Source organism: Dreissena polymorpha, chromosome 1 (genome assembly GCF_020536995.1).
Source record: "Dreissena polymorpha isolate Duluth1 chromosome 1, UMN_Dpol_1.0, whole genome shotgun sequence".
In the NCBI taxonomy this organism is placed as follows: Eukaryota; Metazoa; Mollusca; class Bivalvia; order Myida; family Dreissenidae; genus Dreissena; species Dreissena polymorpha.
Window position 1 is genome coordinate 6805351 of NC_068355.1, and position 18518 is coordinate 6823868.

At 38.8% G+C, this 18518-nt stretch overlaps 3 protein-coding genes across 6 annotated transcripts in view; all 3 read right to left on the reverse strand.

Annotated features, from left to right (window-relative positions):
- Window positions 1-3622: 3622 nt before the first annotated feature.
- LOC127864921 (uncharacterized) lies at window positions 3623-5543 on the reverse strand. The gene is made up of 4 exons (XM_052404812.1): window positions 5262-5543; window positions 4677-5069; window positions 4348-4620; window positions 3623-3868 (listed from the first exon to the last, which is right to left on the reverse strand). Exons 1-4 carry the CDS (start codon window positions 5541-5543, stop codon window positions 3623-3625), a joined length of 1194 nt encoding a protein of 397 aa, XP_052260772.1.
- Window positions 5544-8139: 2596 nt separating this feature from the next.
- Window positions 8140-9911, reverse strand: LOC127864922 (uncharacterized). Its single transcript, XM_052404813.1, has 2 exons — window positions 9896-9911; window positions 8140-8963 (listed from the first exon to the last, which is right to left on the reverse strand). The coding sequence occupies exons 1-2, from the start codon at window positions 9909-9911 to the stop codon at window positions 8140-8142; spliced, it is 840 nt and encodes a 279-aa protein (XP_052260773.1).
- A 793-nt stretch (window positions 9912-10704) lies between these two features.
- LOC127869606 (formin-binding protein 4-like) overlaps window positions 10705-18518 on the reverse strand; it is a 61332-nt gene continuing 53518 nt past the window's right edge. For all 4 annotated transcript variants that reach the window (XM_052412285.1, XM_052412271.1, XM_052412264.1 and 1 more), the window contains exons 20-21: window positions 11936-12024; window positions 10705-11634 (exon numbers count right to left, since the gene is read on the reverse strand). In XM_052412285.1, the coding sequence (XP_052268245.1) occupies window positions 11485-11634; window positions 11936-12024 (239 nt within the window). In that variant the 3' untranslated portion in view covers window positions 10705-11484. The remainder of the gene's footprint in view (window positions 11635-11935; window positions 12025-18518) is intronic.

Here is an 18518-nt window from a genome sequence, read left to right on the forward strand (position 1 = left end):
TTTTTCATAAAATTACTTGCAATTGAAACATAACTGTGCTTTTTATCTATTGATGTTTGTTTTTATTATTAACAATATATATAATCTTATTATTGTTTTTTTTATTAAATAATCAATTACGTGTTTTGTTTTATTTAAGATGTTTTTATTCATTAAAACAGGTTATATTTGTAAAAAGTGTATAAATAAATAATAATGGTATTGGATACATTATTTGGAAATACTCCAATGTTTTTTAGTTGATAAGTTATGCAAGATTTCGAAATTTTCATAATATTACTATGTTTATTTTTCAATGGGAAATATAATAATAAAATATTTGTCACATGGTCAGTCAACAAAATAACAACACCTAAAAACAACCTTTTCACACCACTAAAGGTAACAATAAACAGATAATCTGTCAGGCATTCAGAGCTGATGAGGGTACTGATTATCTTCTTCTGATTATCTAGTGGTAGATATACTGATTGGGGTTGCTTAGAGATAAGGCTGTAGTATGGAATGAGTTAACATACTGTATGATTGAAGTGGACTTGAATTGAGTACAATTAATGTAAAAAATACATTACATTTCAAAACATTTTTAGTAGGACCATACTAGCGGTATTATAGTGGATTTAATAAATCACGAAGTACTCCTGTGTAAGTAGCATTTTAAAATTATAACAGAAAATGGCGTGAATTACTGGATTTGAAATGAATACTGATATTTGCAGACTAAAATATGTTTCAATACACAACATTACAAAACACAACTTCTATTACTTATCCTTCAATGAGAGAAAATTGAACAACTTAATCGATAATAAGAATAAAAATAATTATTTTTTTAATGAAACACCTATGTTTATAGGCAGTTAAATAAAAATAATAATAAAAATATCAGGTGAACAAAAATGGAATTTTTTAATACAGGTATTACCAGGTATAATACCCAGCCCACTATAATTATTTGTCAATGTGTGTAACTGAAGTCTTTGTTTATAATAATAATAATTATATGTTTAAAAATAATATTTTTTTAATAATAATTAATAATAATTATTTGTTTAAAAATAATAATCAAAATATCAAGTGAACAAAAATAGAATTTTTTAATACAGGTATTATGCCAAGCCCAGCATAATTATGTCATATGTCAATGTGTGTAACTGAAGTCTTTGTTTATTTGTTTTGACACTTTGATTAATCTGTTTTGACACTTTGATAAAGCCTCTCCAGGGGTGTCAATGCGTGATTGTAATACCCTTTAATTGCACGCTCCCAACCAGATTAAATTTCCTTTCTTTAATTAAGGTTTTCTTATCAATTAAACCATTTTATTTTATTAAATTAATTATCCTATCTAACATGAATAAATAAATAATTGTGATATTTATGTAAAATTCTAAGAATTTAATGAAACTAATTAATCATCTTCAATATTTGACAAAGTACTAATAATAAAATAGTAAAATAATATTATTATTTAAAACAAATGCACAAATAATATAAATACAAAAAACTGTATTTCAATTTTATATGTTGTAACACAGTTTATAGAAAAATACATTGGTTGAATTGCATTTGACAAAAAACACAATGTCATCTTTTATTTACATACTACATTTATTATTTTCACGTCAAAATTGTGTGCAAAGTCAAAATTATAACCCCAGAACATCTGCTCACAAATTTTGTTCAAATATGACAAAAGCAAATGACCATAAAATCTCATATACAAATATGGGGGTGAACTGTCTTGGGGGTGAATTGTCTTTGGGGGTGAATTGTCCAAGGAAATCAAATTCTGGGGGTGAATTGTCCAGGGGGTGAATTGTCTTGGGGGTGAATTGTCTGACACCCGATACATGTATAAGTCATCACGTACTTGTCTGCAATTTTAATTACTTTCTAAATGTTATTGATCAAAATAATAACATATTTCGCCAAGTATTTAACACAAAATAGCCTTCAATAACTGGATAAGTTATTAACGATTTTTGACGCCCAGCGTGTACCGAAATCCCACATGTTATATAACTGTCGTTTTTGCCTCCATTTTCTGGAGAAATACATGTTATAAGAACGATACAATTAAAGTAAAACTACAAATGACAGTCAATGTTAATAAGTAAAGATTAAGTTAAATGGTGCAAATTCAATTTGGTCATTTTCTGAAATATATTAACGTTCTATAATGGGGATTTTCGGTCAGTCAACATAATGAAGCTGCCTGTATCAGTACGGAATCCGGATAGTGCCATCTATTGTCTCGCCCTTCTTTCATCAAGGGCGACACACGACACACGAAGCTATACACGATATATTGCGCGACAGTTGCGGTGACGCACGATATTTTGCTTGACAGTCGCGGCTACGCATGAAATTTTGCGCGACAGTTGTTATTTAACACGATTTATTTTATGCTTTCCGGTGGTTTATAGAGAAATATCAGTGAAATAAAACTGATAATTTCACTGTTTCAAACAGTTAAAATTATCAGTGAGAATTATCGATAATTTTCACTGTTTACTGTGAAATGACGTCATTTTTTTACGAAATGACGTCATTATCCTAGCGAAATTCTTCAGTTAAACTCTTTAACAATGCATATAAACTGTGGAAAAAAAGCATAAAATAAAAAGAAAATTTAATGGATTCGGTGTAATATCGATTTTAATTCACTCGTGATCATAGAAAATTTATATTTTCACTCGTGGCTGTGCCACTCGTGAAAATATCATTTACTATGATCACTCGTGAATTAAAATCGATAATCCACCGAATCCAACAAATATCCTCTATATATCGCCTTTGGGCTACCTACACAAGGGCGATATTTCGAGGTACATTCTCGCGCGTCGCTTCGTGTATCGCGCAAAATATCGTGTATCGCTTCGTGTGTCGCCATCGATGAAAGAATGGATATATTATAAATGGCACTATATCCGGATTCCGTACCCAAGTCCTTAAAAGTTACCACTTGTTTTGGTGAAAACCGTAATTAATTACATTTATACGGTCGCATGTATCAAAACTTGTTATGAAAACATGCTCAAATTTCCAAGCACGTTCAACTTTTCACATCATATCGGGTTTCCGGGGGTGAGGTCATACCAGGAAAACTGCATCAACTCATGGCAGCCAGGTATTTTACCGGAAAATGTTTCAACTCTCTCGCCAAATTAGCGATACTATAAAACAAGTTTTGAGCGGATTGCATGATGGATTGAGTAAAAATATGCTGTGTTACTTGTTCACAACGTTTAAATGAAGACACACAAGAAAATCCGCCACACCATATGTTAGTAATATTTAAATGGACTGTCACCATTTTCGAAATCGGCATTGAGATTAAGAGACCAAAAATAAAATATTCTGCAAGTTGCATTATGGTATGGCAAACAAATCTGACTTCAAGAGTTATCAGGTATTTCAAGTTGACATACTGACCTTGTTTTTGAACCAACATGACAGAGAATAGCAGCAATAGTGAACAGAACCATTTTAAGAAAAATCTTCTAACTAGCTATTAAGAAGATGGGCTCTAAAGTCTTCAACATGTAAAACATGGGCTTTACAGTCTTCAAAATGTAAAACATGGGCTCTTCGTTCTTCACAATGGAGAACGTGGGTTCTAAGTCTTCACAATGTATAACGTTGACTGTACAGTCTTCACAATGTAAAACATGGGCTCTACAGTCTTCACAATGTAAAACGTGGACTCTACAGTCTTCACAATGTAAAACGTGGACTCTACAGTCTTTACAATGTAAAACGTGGGCTCTTTAGTCTTCACAATGTAAAATGTGGGCTCTACAGTCTTCACAATGTAAAACTTGGGCTCTACAGTCTTTACAATGTATAACGTGGTCTCTTCGTTCTACACAATGTAAAACTTTGGCTCTACAGTCTTGGCAATGTGAAATGTGGGCTCTTCAGTCTTCACAATGTAAAACATGGACTCCACAGTCTTAACAATGTAAAACTCGGGCTCTACAGTCATCACAATGTAAAACGTGGGCTCTTCGTTCTTCACAATAGAAAAACGTGGACTCTACAGGCTTCACAATGTAAAACGTGGGCTCTTCGTTCTTCACAATTGAAAAAAGTGGACTGTACAGTCTTCACAATGTAAAACCTTGACTCTACACTACTCACAATTTAAAATGTGGGCTCTACAATCTTCATAATGTAAAACATGCGCTCTTCGTTCTTCACAATAAAAAATGTGGGCTCTACAATTTTCATAATGTTAAACATGGGCTCTTCAGTCTTCACAATGTTAAACGTGGGCTCTACAGTCTTCACAGTGGAAAACGTGGGCTCAACAGTCTTCACAATCTAAAATGTGGACTGTACAGTCTTCACAATGTAAAATGTGGGCTCTACACTCTTCACAATGGAAAACGTGGGCTCTGCAGTCTTCACAATGGAAAACGTGGACTCTTCATTCTTCACATTGAAAAACGTGGACTCTACAGTCTTCACAGTGTTAAACGCGGGCTCTACAGTCTTCACAATGGAAATCGTGGGCTCAACAGTCTTCACAATGTAAAATGTGGGCTCAACAGTCTTCACAATGTAAAATGTGGGCTCTACACTCTTCACAATGGAAAACGTGGGCTCTGCAGTCTTCACAATGGAAAACGTGGACTCTTCATTCTTCACATTGAAAAAGTGGACTCTACAGTCTTCACATTGTTAAACGTGGACTCTACAGTCTTCACAATGTAAATATTGGGCTCTACAGTCTTCACAATGTAAAACGTGGGCTCTACAGTCTTCACAATGTTAAACATGGGCTCTACAGTCTTCACAATGTAAAATGTGGGCTCTACAGTCTTCACAATGTTAAACGTATACTCTACAGTCTTCACAATGTAAAATGTGGACTCTACAGTCTCCACAATGTAAAACATATACCTTACAGTCTTCACAATGGAAAACGTGGACTCTACAGTCATCACAATGTAAAACGTGGGCTCTTCAGTCTTCACAATGTTAAACGTGGACTCTACAGTCTTCACAATGTAAAACGTGGGCTCTACAGTCTTCACAATGTTAAACGTGGACTCTACAGTCTTCACAATGTAAAACGTGGGCTCTATAACTTGGGCTCTACAGTCTTCACAATGAAAAAATGTGGGCTCTTCAGTCTTCAAAATGTAAAACGTGGGCTCTACAGTCTTTCCAATGTAAAACGTGGGCTCTTTAGTCTTTGCAATTGAGAGCGTGGGCTCTACAGTCTACACAATGTAAAACTTGGGCTCTACACTCTTCACAATGTAAAACGTGGACTCTGCAGTCTTCACAATGTTAAACGTGGGCTCTATAGTCTTTACAATGTAAAACATGGACTCTACAGTCTTCACAATGTAAAACGTGGGCTCTACAGTCTTCACAATTTTAAACGTGTTCTCTACAGTATGCACAATGTTAAACGTGGGCTCTACAGTCTTTACAATGGAAAACATGGACTCTACAGTCTTCACAATGTAAAACGTGGGCTCTTTGTTCTTCACAATTGAAAAAGTGGACTGTACAGGCTTCACCATGTAAAACGTTGACTCTACACTCTTCACAATTTAAAACGTGGGCTCTACAGTCTTCATAATGTAAAACATGCACTCTTCGTTCTTCACATTAAAAAATGTGGGCTCTACAATCTTCATTATGTTAAACATGGGCTCTTCAGTCTTCACAATGTTAAACGTGGGCTCTACAGTCTTCACAATGGAAATCTTGGGCTCAACAGTCTTCACAATGTAAAATGTGGGCTCTTCCGTCTTCACAATGTAATATGTGGGCTCTACACTCTTCACAATGGAAAACGTGGGCTCTGCAGTCTTCACAATGGAAAACGTGGACTCTTCATTCTTCACATTGAAAAACGTGGACTCTACAGTCTTCACATTGTTAAACGTTGACTCTACAGTTTTCACATTGTAAATATTGGGCTCTACAGTCTTCACAATGTAAAACGTGGGCTCTACAGTCTTCACAATGTTAAACATGGGCTTTACAGTCTTCACAATGTAAAATGTGGGCTCTACAGTCTTCACAATGTTAAACGTGGACTCTACAGTCTTCACAATGTAAAATGTGGACTCTACAGTCTCCACAATGTAAAACATGTGCCTTACAGTCTTCACAATGGAAAACGTGGACTCTACAGTCATCACATTGTAAAACGTGGGCTCTTCAGTATTCACAATGTTGAACATGGACTCTAAAGTTTTCAAAATGTAAAACATGGGCTCTACAGTCTTCACAATGTAAAATGTGGGCGCTACAGTCTTCACAATGTAAAACGTGGGCTCTACAGTCTTCACAGTGTTAAACGTGGACTCTACAGTCTTCACAATGTAAAATGTGGGCTCTTTAGTCTTCACAATGTAAAATGTGGGCTCTACAGTCTTCACAATGTAAAACTTGGGCTCTACAGTCTTTACAATGTACAACGTGGTCTCTTTGTTCTACACAATGTAAAACTTTGGCTCTACAGTCTTGGCAATGTGAAATGTGGGCTCTTCAGTCTTCACAATGTAAAACATGGACTCCACAGTCTTAACAATGTAAAACTCGGGCTCTACAGTCATCACAATTTAAAACGTGGGCTCTTCGTTCTTCACAATAGAAAAACGTGGACTCTACAGACTTCACAATGTAAAACGTGGGCTCTTCGTTCTTCACAATTGAAAAAAGTGGACTGTACAGTCTTCACAATGTAAAACCTTGACTTTACACTACTCACAATTTAAAATGTGGGCTCTACAATCTTCATAATGTAAAACATGCGCTCTTCGTTCTTCACAATAAAAAATGTGGGCTCTACAATTTTCATAATGTTAAACATGGGCTCTTCAGTCTTCACAATGTTAAACGTGGGCTCTACAGTCTTCACAATGGAAAACGTGGGCTCAACAGTCTTCACAATGTAAAATGTGGACTGTACAGTCTTCACAATGTAAAATGTGGGCTCTACACTCTTCACAATGGAAAACGTGGGCTCTGCAGTCTTCACAATGGAAAACGTGGACTCTTCATTCTTCACATTGAAAAACGTGGACTCTACAGTCTTCACAGTGTTAAACGCGGGCTCTACAGTCTTCACAATGAAAATCGTGGGCTCAACAGTCTTCACAATGTAAAATGTGGGCTCAACAGTCTTCACAATGTAAAATGTGGGCTCTACACTCTTCACAATGGAAAACGTGGGCTCTGCAGTCTTCACAATGGAAAACGTGGACTCTTCATTCTTCACATTGAAAAAGTGGACTCTACAGTCTTCACATTGTTAAACGTGGACTCTACAGTCTTCACAATGTAAATATTGGGCTCTACAGTCTTCACAATGTAAAACGTGGGCTCTACAGTCTTCACAATGTTAAACATGGGCTCTACAGTCTTCACAATGTAAAATGTGGGCTCTACAGTCTTCACAATGTAAAATGTGGACTCTACAGTCTCCACAATGTAAAACATATACCTTACAGTCTTCACAATGGAAAACGTGGACTCTACAGTCATCACAATGTAAAACGTGGGCTCTTCAGTCTTCACAATGTTAAACGTGGACTCTACAGTCTTCACAATGTAAAACGTGGGCTCTACAGTCTTCACAATGTTAAACGTGGACTCTACAGTCTTCACAATGTAAAACGTGGGCTCTATAACTTGGGCTCTACAGTCTTCACAATGAAAAAATGTGGGCTCTTCAGTCTTCAAAATGTAAAACATGGGCTCTACAGTCTTTCCAATGTAAAACGTGGGCTCTTTAGTCTTTGCAATTGAGAGCGTGGGCTCTACAGTCTACACAATGTAAAACTTGGGCTCTACACTCTTCACAATGTAAAACGTGGACTCTGCAGTCTTCACAATGTTAAACGTGGGCTCTATAGTCTTTACAATGTAAAACGTGGACTCTACAGTCTTCACAATGTAAAACGTGGGCTCTACAGTCTTCACAATTTTAAACGTGTTCTCTACAGTATGCACAATGTTAAACGTGGGCTCTACAGTCTTTACAATGGAAAACGTGGACTCTACAGTCTTCACAATGTAAAACGTGGGCTCTTTGTTCTTCACAATTGAAAAAGTGGACTGTACAGGCTTCACCATGTAAAACGTTGACTCTACACTCTTCACAATTTAAAACGTGGGCTCTACAGTCTTCATAATGTAAAACATGCACTCTTCGTTCTTCACATTAAAAAATGTGGGCTCTACAATCTTCATTATGTTAAACATGGGCTCTTCAGTCTTCACAATGTTAAACGTGGGCTCTACAGTCTTCACAATGGAAATCGTGGGCTCAACAGTCTTCACAATGTAAAATGTGGGCTCTACAGTCTTCACAATGTAATATGTGGGCTCTACACTCTTCACAATGGAAAACGTGGGCTCTGCAGTCTTCACAATGGAAAACGTTGACTCTTCATTCTTCACATTGAAAAACGTGGACTCTACAGTCTTCACATTGTTAAACGTTGACTCTACAGTTTTCACATTGTAAATATTGGGCTCTACAGTCTTCACAATGTAAAACGTGGGCTCTACAGTCTTCACAATGTTAAACATGGGCTTTACAGTCTTCACAATGTAAAATGTGGGCTCTACAGTCTTCACAATGTTAAACGTGGACTCTACAGTCTTCACAATGTAAAATGTGGACTCTACAGTCTCCACAATGTAAAACATGTGCCTTACAGTCTTCACAATGGAAAACGTGGACTCTACAGTCATCACAATGTAAAACGTGGGCTCTTCAGTATTCACAATATTAAACATGGACTCTAAAGTCTTCAAAATGTAAAACATGGGCTCTACAGTCTTCACAATGTAAAATGTGGGCGCTACAGTCTTCACAATGTAAAACGTGGGCTCTACAGTCTTCACAGTGTTAAACGTGGACTCTACAGTCTTCACAATGTAAAATGTGGGCTTTACAGTTTTCACAATGTTAAATGTGGACTCTACAGTATGCACAATATTAAACGTGGACTCTACAGTCTTTCCGATGTGAATTGTTTAATGCGGTCATGCCACATCACATAAAAAGATCATCTAAATCCTTTCCGAAATATGGCAAGATAAAACCTATAATCGCTCTAATTATTGAGTTATACCAGGACTTTGGTATATTACAGACATTCAGATTGTCATCTTTTGCAACCTGTTGTAAGAATACAACTTTGAAGAAAAGCACTTTGTGCATTTAATGTTTAATATTATAAGAAAAACATTTATTAATTGAAAACTTTTGCAGCAAATACTATGTACATATTTAAACACTAGATACATTCCATTTTGGAGGATGGAAAGGGGGGCAACTCTAATGGAACAATCCAGTTAGCCAGTAGGTTGTCTCTCATGCACAAGAGGCTGTCAATGCAACATTAAATAGGTCACATGTGAATTACTTATGGGATTACATTCAGCTCCTGATATAACAAGTATATAGGATCTATGGTCAAACATGCTTAAAATAAAACAGTTCTTGTTGTTTTACTTGTTTTAGCACTGAGTGACTTTCTAAAAATAATTACAATAATCTGAAGTAATGTAGTTATTTGAGTAATTCAAAATCATAAGAAATTTTGATTGTTGTTCATGTTTCTGAATAAATCATCATTAAATCATCTTCATCCTCATCCAAAACAACACCATACATGTACAATCAAATCTATTTTTGTTATGGTTTCAATCGTCCTTGTGTCAAGAAGGTTGCAATTTTGCTGAACTAACACATTTGGTAGCAGCTATATTTTATACTTACCTTGACAATTTTTCGAACGCAGATGAGATATCATTAGAACAAATATTCTGAGATAGTTTCATGAAGTTTATTAAAAAATGCGACTTCTAGAGTGTTAACAAGGTTTCAGTATAGCCATAGAAGGAAAACTTCCCATGGCTGCCATGTTTGTCAAGGGAGTATAATCATTTTTAAACTGGGCCTAGATATCATAACAAACACTCTTTTGATTAAGTTTCACGATGATTGGACTAAACATTTGACTTCTACAGTGTTAACAAGCTTTATGTCCAAGTTTTATGAAGATTAGACAAAAGTTCTACCTTCCAGTGTTGACAATGTTTCCCAATAGCCATATAAGGAAAAGTATCCCACCCCTGCTGACCATATATTTCGACAAACTGAAGCTATTTGAACTCAGCAAGACATTATTAGAACACATGCTTTGACAAAGTTTTATTAAGATTTTTCAATTATTATGACTTTTTGTAGTTTTAACAAGGTTTTCCTTTAAATTTAACCCATTTATGCCTAGTGTCTAGAAAAAGGGCCTTGGTAAACAGCGCAGACCCAGATGAGATGCTGCATGATGCGGCATCTCATCAGGGTCTGCGCTGTTTGCTTAAATGGAAATTGATCCAATTTAGAAGGATGGGAGAGTCCACTAGGCATAAATGGGTTAAATAAAAACATCTACTTAGGTATTTCTGTAAAGCTGAAACACTTATGATTCAAGTGAGCTAAATGCAAAACATCAGAATTCACCCTACTCCATAATTGTGTAATATCCTTTGTGCTGGTCAACAAAAAAACTTTCAACATCTTTTAAAATTAAACTTTTTTTTTAACGGCAATGGAAATACCATCACAGTAGTTTGGATATAAACTACAAACTTTATTCATTTCCTAATGATTTGCATCTCTGAACTGATGACTTTAAAGAACAAGATTAGCACATATTGTTTGTTTATGTTTAATAAACAATACATGTACATATATGGCAATAATTGTGAAATTGAACAATTGAAATGTAATGTATTTACAAATCAGTATTTTCAATGAAATCGTCCTTAAGCGCCAACACATTTACGCAAAATAGGATAAATAATGTGTTTGCATTGGATGCTTTTAACAACTGTTTTACAACTTTACAATTCAAAACAATATGCTTACAATTTTAAAATTGCATCAAGTATAACAATGTCATTAACAACTTGTACCAGGAGTTAAAAATATGGCCTTCTTTTAATTATTCATACATTAATACTTGAAATTCTCGCATTATTCAAATCTGTTAATCTGCCTCATATTACACGGAGGATATACCACACAACTCACTAAAGGCTACAGTCATAAAGTCACAATTTTTAGATGACCTACTGACCTGCTTATAACAGGCATGTATGATTCGCTTTGGCATAATTACAGAAACCACAAACTTAAAAAAGCGTTGAGACTGAGATTGCATTGAGCAGGAGTCCATTCAAGCTCTTCTCTCTTATCAGATAAATTGTTTTTCATATCAACCAACTTGCACTAGGTTAACTCGAACCACTCCAATTTTATGAATGCCACACTAGGTTGATACATTTCACGAAAGATTGGCCAACTTACACGGTTTATTTTTCACGTAAACCAAGATTAATCTAGTCTTGCCACCTGCACTATATTGACATGAGTGACACCAGTTTTTTGTATACAATGTATATTTCCTTGTGCGTCTCTGCCAGGAATATATCTCACTCGAGCTCTGCCAGTTTCCGTCGTATCTCTGCCTCCCTCATCTGTCTCGTCTGCTCCTCCAGCTCTACCTCCTTTTTCACTTTCTGCCACTTCTGCACCATGGACGACACATGCTTCTTCTTCAGGGACAGGCTCCCACTACCCATCTGCAGCACACACACACAGCTACATGTAAGGTATACAATTATTGTGCTACTATAAAAACATTTAATTGTGTTTTCATAAAAATGTAAACCATTTACTGGAAATAGGAGGAACATGTTTTTTTATTGAAGTAGACTCTATAATCTACATGCAGAGATTTTCTTAACAAAAACTATATAAAAGCAGAAAGTGTCTGCCCTGAGTAGCCTGTGAGGACTAAATCTGGATTGACACTTTAAGCAAATAAATTAAGTGAAGTATTTTCCAGAAAGAGGTTAAACTACGTATAACACCTCAGGGTACCTTTTCCTTTTTCCTCTTTTTCTTCTCCTCCGTGCCAGGAGCTGTCCCTACTGAGGCCTCATCGTGGTCTCCTGCTCCACCGAAATCATCTGAAATAGGCCAACAACCACCAACATTATCTGAAATAGGCCAAACCACCAAAATTATCTGAAATAGGCCAACAACCACCAACATTATCTGAAATAGGCCAACAACCACCAACATTATCTGAAATAGGCCAACAACAACCAACATTATCTGAAATAGGCCAACAACCGCAAACATTATCTGAAATAGGCCAACAAATGCCAACATCATCTGAAATAGGCCAACAGCCACCAACATCATATGAAATAGGCCAACATCATCTGAAATAGGCCAACTACCACCAACATTATCTGAAATAGGTCAACAACCACTAACATTATCTGAAATAGGCCATTAACTACCAACATCATCTGAAATAGGCCAACAGCCACCAACATCATATGAAATAGGTCAACATCATATGAAATTGGCCAACAGCCATCAACATCATATGAAATAGGCCAACATCATCTGAAATAGGCCAACAACCAACAACATCATCTAATAGAGGACCACAGCCACAAACATCATATGAAATAGGCGACCAGTCACCAACATCAAATGAAATAGGCCAACAGCCACCAACATCATGAAATAGGGCAATTACCACCAACATCATATGAAATAGGTCAACATTCACCAACATAATGTGAAATTGGCCAATAACCACCAGCATCATCTGAAATAGGCCAACAGCCACCAAAACTGTATGAAATAGGCCAACAGCCACCAACATCATATGAAATAGGCTAATTACCACCAACATAATCTTAAATAGGCAAATAAACATCAATATCATCTCAAATATGCAAATGAACACCAACATCATCTAAAAAAGGGAAACGAACATCACCATAATCTGAAATAGGCCAATGACCACCATGGATTGTACGAAGAAATGGCTACAAGTACACTGCAAATTGCCAGTTTAGAATACATAAGGCCATCAACAATTCATTGATAAATTTGGCTGATAGTCGAAGTTTGCATAAGTACTGTGACCAAGACATTTTGAGCAATATTTGTTTGATAAGACAGTTGTTGGACAGAACAAAAACAACTAATAACAAGCAAATTCGCCAAATTGATAACACCCACCAAATTAATTTTGTTTATGGATGGGTGCAAATCCCTGGATATATACCGTATATTCATAAATAATAATTAAGTGTATGTTAATTGTTCTTATGCACTGCAATTCTCTGCATTGATATGTATCCACTCATAAAGTTTCATGTTGAAATCTTGAAGTGCATCTGCCTTGCAAAGTTACATCATACGAAAACAACAAATGGCAATAACCTATTAGTTAAGGATCATGCTTCTTGTGCACAGCACTTCATTCCATTGATTTCAACACACCCATAAAGTTTTATTGTTGAAATATTGTATCATATCTGAAATAAAGCCCTTAAAAGATTTATCATACAAAAACAACAAAGGGAAATAACTCTTTTTAAAGAAAGTAACTTAAAGAAAGTGAGTTATGGTTCTTATGCATGGCACTCCTCATTAATATCGCTCAATTGGTCATTGTCGGCTTGGGTACTACTTACATGTACCCCGGGTACTCTTAAGTATACTTACATGTACACCGGGTAATTGGTAAATATACTAAAAAGTTCTCGGGAATTTAAACACTTAATCAATCGTTGTCAGCTATTTTTTAAAAATTAATTACGTTCACATTTATGTCAATTTTCTGTTAAATGGCCTCTATATTATTGGAACTCAAAAAAGCATGTTGACACATTTTTTTTTTATAAGAGACCTTTGTTTAAGATAAGCAATATCGCTTAACGGTAATCTGTAGCGCGTTTTACGACATCTGATTTTGGGCGTTAAAACGAATTTTTCTAGTAAAATTCATTTTAATTAGTAATTACTTACCTGATATCATATGCTATTTACTCCGATAGGATCGTAATTCATCCGGAATTTTCCGTCCGAGGAATCCCACACTTTTCATAAACCCGTCAGGTAGGTCAGAACGGTCACATAGTGCCGTGTAGCCGTACAACCAAAACGGGACATTACTCTTATTCCAATAAAAAATATGAAATATTAGACGAAGAGCGGGGTGGGAGGTGGGACTTACCGATATCAGGTATAAACTTAATTCACGGATAAGCGTAATATACCTATGCCGTAGAAGATACTACCGTTTGTGCAACCACAAGGGGGCCCAACAAATACAAGTTGTCCTGTTGGCACTCCAGAGAACGAAGATAAAAAGATGAAAAAGTGATCTGATTCCTCCAGAAAGCAGCTTGAAGCACGTCAGAGAGTGGGGTATGATTAATATATGCCCACGAAGCTGACATTGCTCGTAATTCATGCGGTTTAATCTTAAAAAGGGATGAATCCCTTGAAGAAAGAGAAGAGTAAGCCCTTTTTATAGTCGAGGCTACCCAACGGGAAATAGAAGCCGCAGACACATCGCCCCCCCCCTTTTAAGGGAATGAAGAGTCTCTTGCGAGAACCTCGAATAGACTTAACTCTACTAATATAGAACTTCAAAGACCTGACAGGGCAGAGGAGTCTATCTTCATCTTCATTACCACAAGTTCTAGAAAGACTTGGGACCTTGAAGGGTTTAGAAGCCATTGAGGGGAGTTGATTTTTAGCAAGGAATCCTGGCTGACACAACAAGGTGACAGAGCCATCGGAGGAATCAAAACGAAGATGGCTTTCTTCGATAGAAAGAGCATGAATTTCACTTCTACGTTTGGATGAAGCCATGGTGAGAAGGAAAACGGTCTTCCAGGTAAGGAACTGTAAAGAAGCCTGATTAAGGGGTTCATAGGGAGCTTTAATAAGCGATCCAAGAACAGAAGCCAAATCCCATTTGGGGGTAAGAGAACGAGACACAGGACGTTTAAGTTCAATGGCTCGGATCAGTTCCGAAATGGCTGGGTCAGCACAGACTTGTGATGACTTACGAAAAGCCAAGGTATGTGAAAGCACAGACCTGTATCCTTTGATGGAGCTAAGAGAAAGTTTCTTATCATCAAAGAGATAGATTAGAAAATCCGCTATGCGTCTAGCAGATGAATTGAGGGGATCAATTTTCCCTCGAACACACCAATTAGAGAAGAGTTTCCAGCAAGCATCATAAACTGCTCTGGTGGACTTTCTCCTTGCAGAGGCAACGAGCATTGAAGCCCTGACAGAAAAGCGTTTCTTCTGCAGGGATTGCCTGATAACGGCCAGACGTTTAAGTGGAACATGTCTGGATCCAAGTGAAGTCTGCCTCTCTGAGATAGGAGATCTGACCTGTGCGGGAGTTCCCTGGGAAATTCGCACAGGAGACCGAGAAGGTCGTTGAACCAGGATCTCCTGGGCCACCAAGGGGCTATCAGGAGGATCCGGCAAGAGCTCACACTGATTTTCCCTAAGATTTGGGGAATTAGAATGGGTGGGGGATAAGCGTAAGCGTCCAGTTGATCCCAATCGAATGAAAGCGCGTCTACCGCCCATGCTGCTGGTTCGTACACTGGACTCACATACAGAGGAAGTCTGTGGTTGTCTCTGGTCGCAAACAGGTCAACCAGTAGATAACCGAATGTGAGGAATATCTGATTGGCCACTTCCTGATGAAGTGTCCACTCCGATGGAAGTAACTGGTTTTTTCGAGACAAACCGTCCGCCAGGGCGTTGAGACGACCTGGTATGTGTTTGGACAAGAGAGAGACGTTTAGGCTCTTGCAAAGAACAAGTAATTTCATTGTTTCCAGATACAGGGAGTGAGAGTGTGTACCGCCCTGTTTCTGGATGTAAGCCACGACTGATGTGTTGTCTATCGATACCATCACACAGGAGTCCCGAAGATGTGATTGGAATTGAGAAACAGCTAGAAAGACTGCTCGCATTTCGAGATTGTTTATGTGCAGGAGAGACTCCTGAGGAGACCACAATCCTGATAATGTCAGGCTGCGGGGTTCCAGGTGAGCGCCCCAACCTTCCATGCTCGCATCCGTTATGAGATGTAAAGACGGTTGCGGGGGAAGAAGCGGTACTCCAGCCAACAGGGTCTCCTCGTCTAGCCACCATAGAAGGTGGGGGACTAAGGACGGAAGGATGGGAATCTGTGTTAGCAGATTGTCTGGAGACCATTTCCATCGAGCTGAGAGATAGTGCTGAAGAGGACGTAGGAAGAGACGTCCCAACTGCATGAAGTCTGCTACAGAGCTCAGGATACCGTTGAGTGAGAGGAAATCTTGAGCTGTGATATGAGATTGGGACAGCACCCATCTGACCTTCAAAAGGAGGTCTGATATACGTTGCGGTGAGACCCTGACCCGATTGATGTGGGTCAGAAAATTCATTCCCACGAATATGAAATCCTGAGAGGGAATGAGGTCTGACTTGGCTACATTGAGAAGGAGTCCTAAAGAGAGGAGCTCCTTCCAAGAGAACTCTAGGTGTAGCAGAAGCAGTTGACGATCGAGCTGGTGTAAGAGCCAATCGTCGAAATACTGAAGCAGTTGAACCCTGTGTAATCGGAGGTGTGCGCTCACTGCGGCCATGAGTTTGGTGAAAACTCGTGGAGCTGTGGCCAATTCAAAGGGCATCGCCCGAAACTGGTAGACCTGGCCTCGAAAGGAGAAGCGCAGGTACTTCCGGTAGTTGGGATGGATAGGAACATGGAAGTATGCATCTTCCAGGTCCAAGGAAACCCCCCACTGCATGGGTTTGATGGAGCACCGAATGAAGGCAGGAGTCTCCATCTTGAAAGTAGGTTTGACTAGAAACGTGTTGAACACTTTTAAGTCTATGACTGGTCTCCAGGAGCCGCTTTTATTTTGAACAAGGAAAAGGCGACTGTAAAATCCTGGAGAACAAGGGTCGTGAATCCTTTCTACCGCCTGTTTTTCCAGGAGTCCGAGAATGGAGTCTGGAAGTTGTGGATGCGGAGATACCAGATCTATTGGGACGCGAGAGAGTGGGGGCCTTTTTTCGAATTGAAAAGTGAGGCCTTGTGTGACAAGAGAATGAACCCACGCATCCGAAGTTATTTGGAGCCATCGATTTGCGAAGTGCATAAGTCTGGCCCCGACTGGTACCTCCAGCATCAGAGGTCGTGGCGGTAGAAAGGGGTATGACCTAGGGCTGACCTTTAGGAGGTCCACCCTTGCCGGAAGAAGGATTAAATGACTTCTTGTCCGCATTGGGTTTGCCCTTACTCCAATTTTGGTTTACAGAAGGCTTCCGATAGGAAGTTGTTCTGTTCTGAAAAGGAGGCCTATTTGTGGGCTGACATGGAGCAGACGGACGCTTAGTAGGAAAACTGTCCCTTTTAGTGTTCTTGGCCGGTGGGGCTCCTGGGGGCTTAGAAGCAGGGCGCTTAAAAACCACAGGGCGCTGGCCAGAGTTGCTCCTAGCTAAGGAGGCATGTATCTGATCTTCACGATCAGCAGTAAGTGCCGACTGTATCCTCCCTTTGAAAAGAGACTCTGCTGTTAGTGGAGCAGTTCGAAGGGAGTTTACGCCTGTTTCCAAAAGGAAATTATTGGGCAAGGAAGAGAGGATGAGGTCTCTCCGAAGCCTTAACATCTCAGACATTGACGACGCAGCATTGTGAGATAAACACTGCGTAGTACGTGAAAGATGTATCAACAAGGCCCGTAGCTCCTCTGGGATTGAATCAGAGAGCTCCCAAACCAAGTCTAAGGCTGTGGCTGCCATGAGATCTAGCTGGTTAGCCAGACCTATGGAACGGCGTTCTCTCAGCTCCCAATTTTCCAACAGGGAAAGAGGGACTGATGTATGGGTAGATGATGAAGGCATTGTTAGTGACAGCTTACTAATGTAAGCATCAGGAACCGGAAGTTTGGAAAGGTCCAAACCGGTAGCAGGGTCGGGTACCGGGCCTTATAACTTTTCCCGCCATCCATCTGTTTAGGCTCCGTCAGCTCCTTAGGGGCTTTCCATGGAGATGGGGAAGGCTTATTGGCTGGTTCAAGATGGAAAACAGCCATTGTGGAAGAGCCAATAGGAAGGCGTAGATCCACTCGGGCAGTAGCCTTACTTATCCTGCCGGGCTCTCGTCTGCGTGCTACCTGTTCTGTAACGGTAACCGCAGATCCTGTGAGAGACAAGGAAGGGCGGGGGCAGAAGTCCTCATCTAAGGTATTGAACATAAGTTCGTATACCTGATTGATGGAGGCCAAATAATAAAGTTCAGCCTCATTAGACTCCGAACCCGCCTCAATCGAACCATCTGCGGGAGCATTGGATTGATTGAAACCAGTGGATATAGAAGTAGGAATAATAGATTCATTCGCTTCTATCATGAGAGAATCGTTTTCCGGCACCATCAAAGATATAGCTGGTGAGTTAGGTCTCTCAGAGATCAAGTCAGCAGACTCACTTTGAATACCAGAGGTCGCTGGTAAAGGATCAGTTGAAAAAGGGACAAAGATTCCCGGCGACTGTTGGATCCACAATGTATTGGGATTTGATGGTGTAGCGGCAGCCCGGGGTATACTTCTATGCAATGTGGAAGAGACCCGTG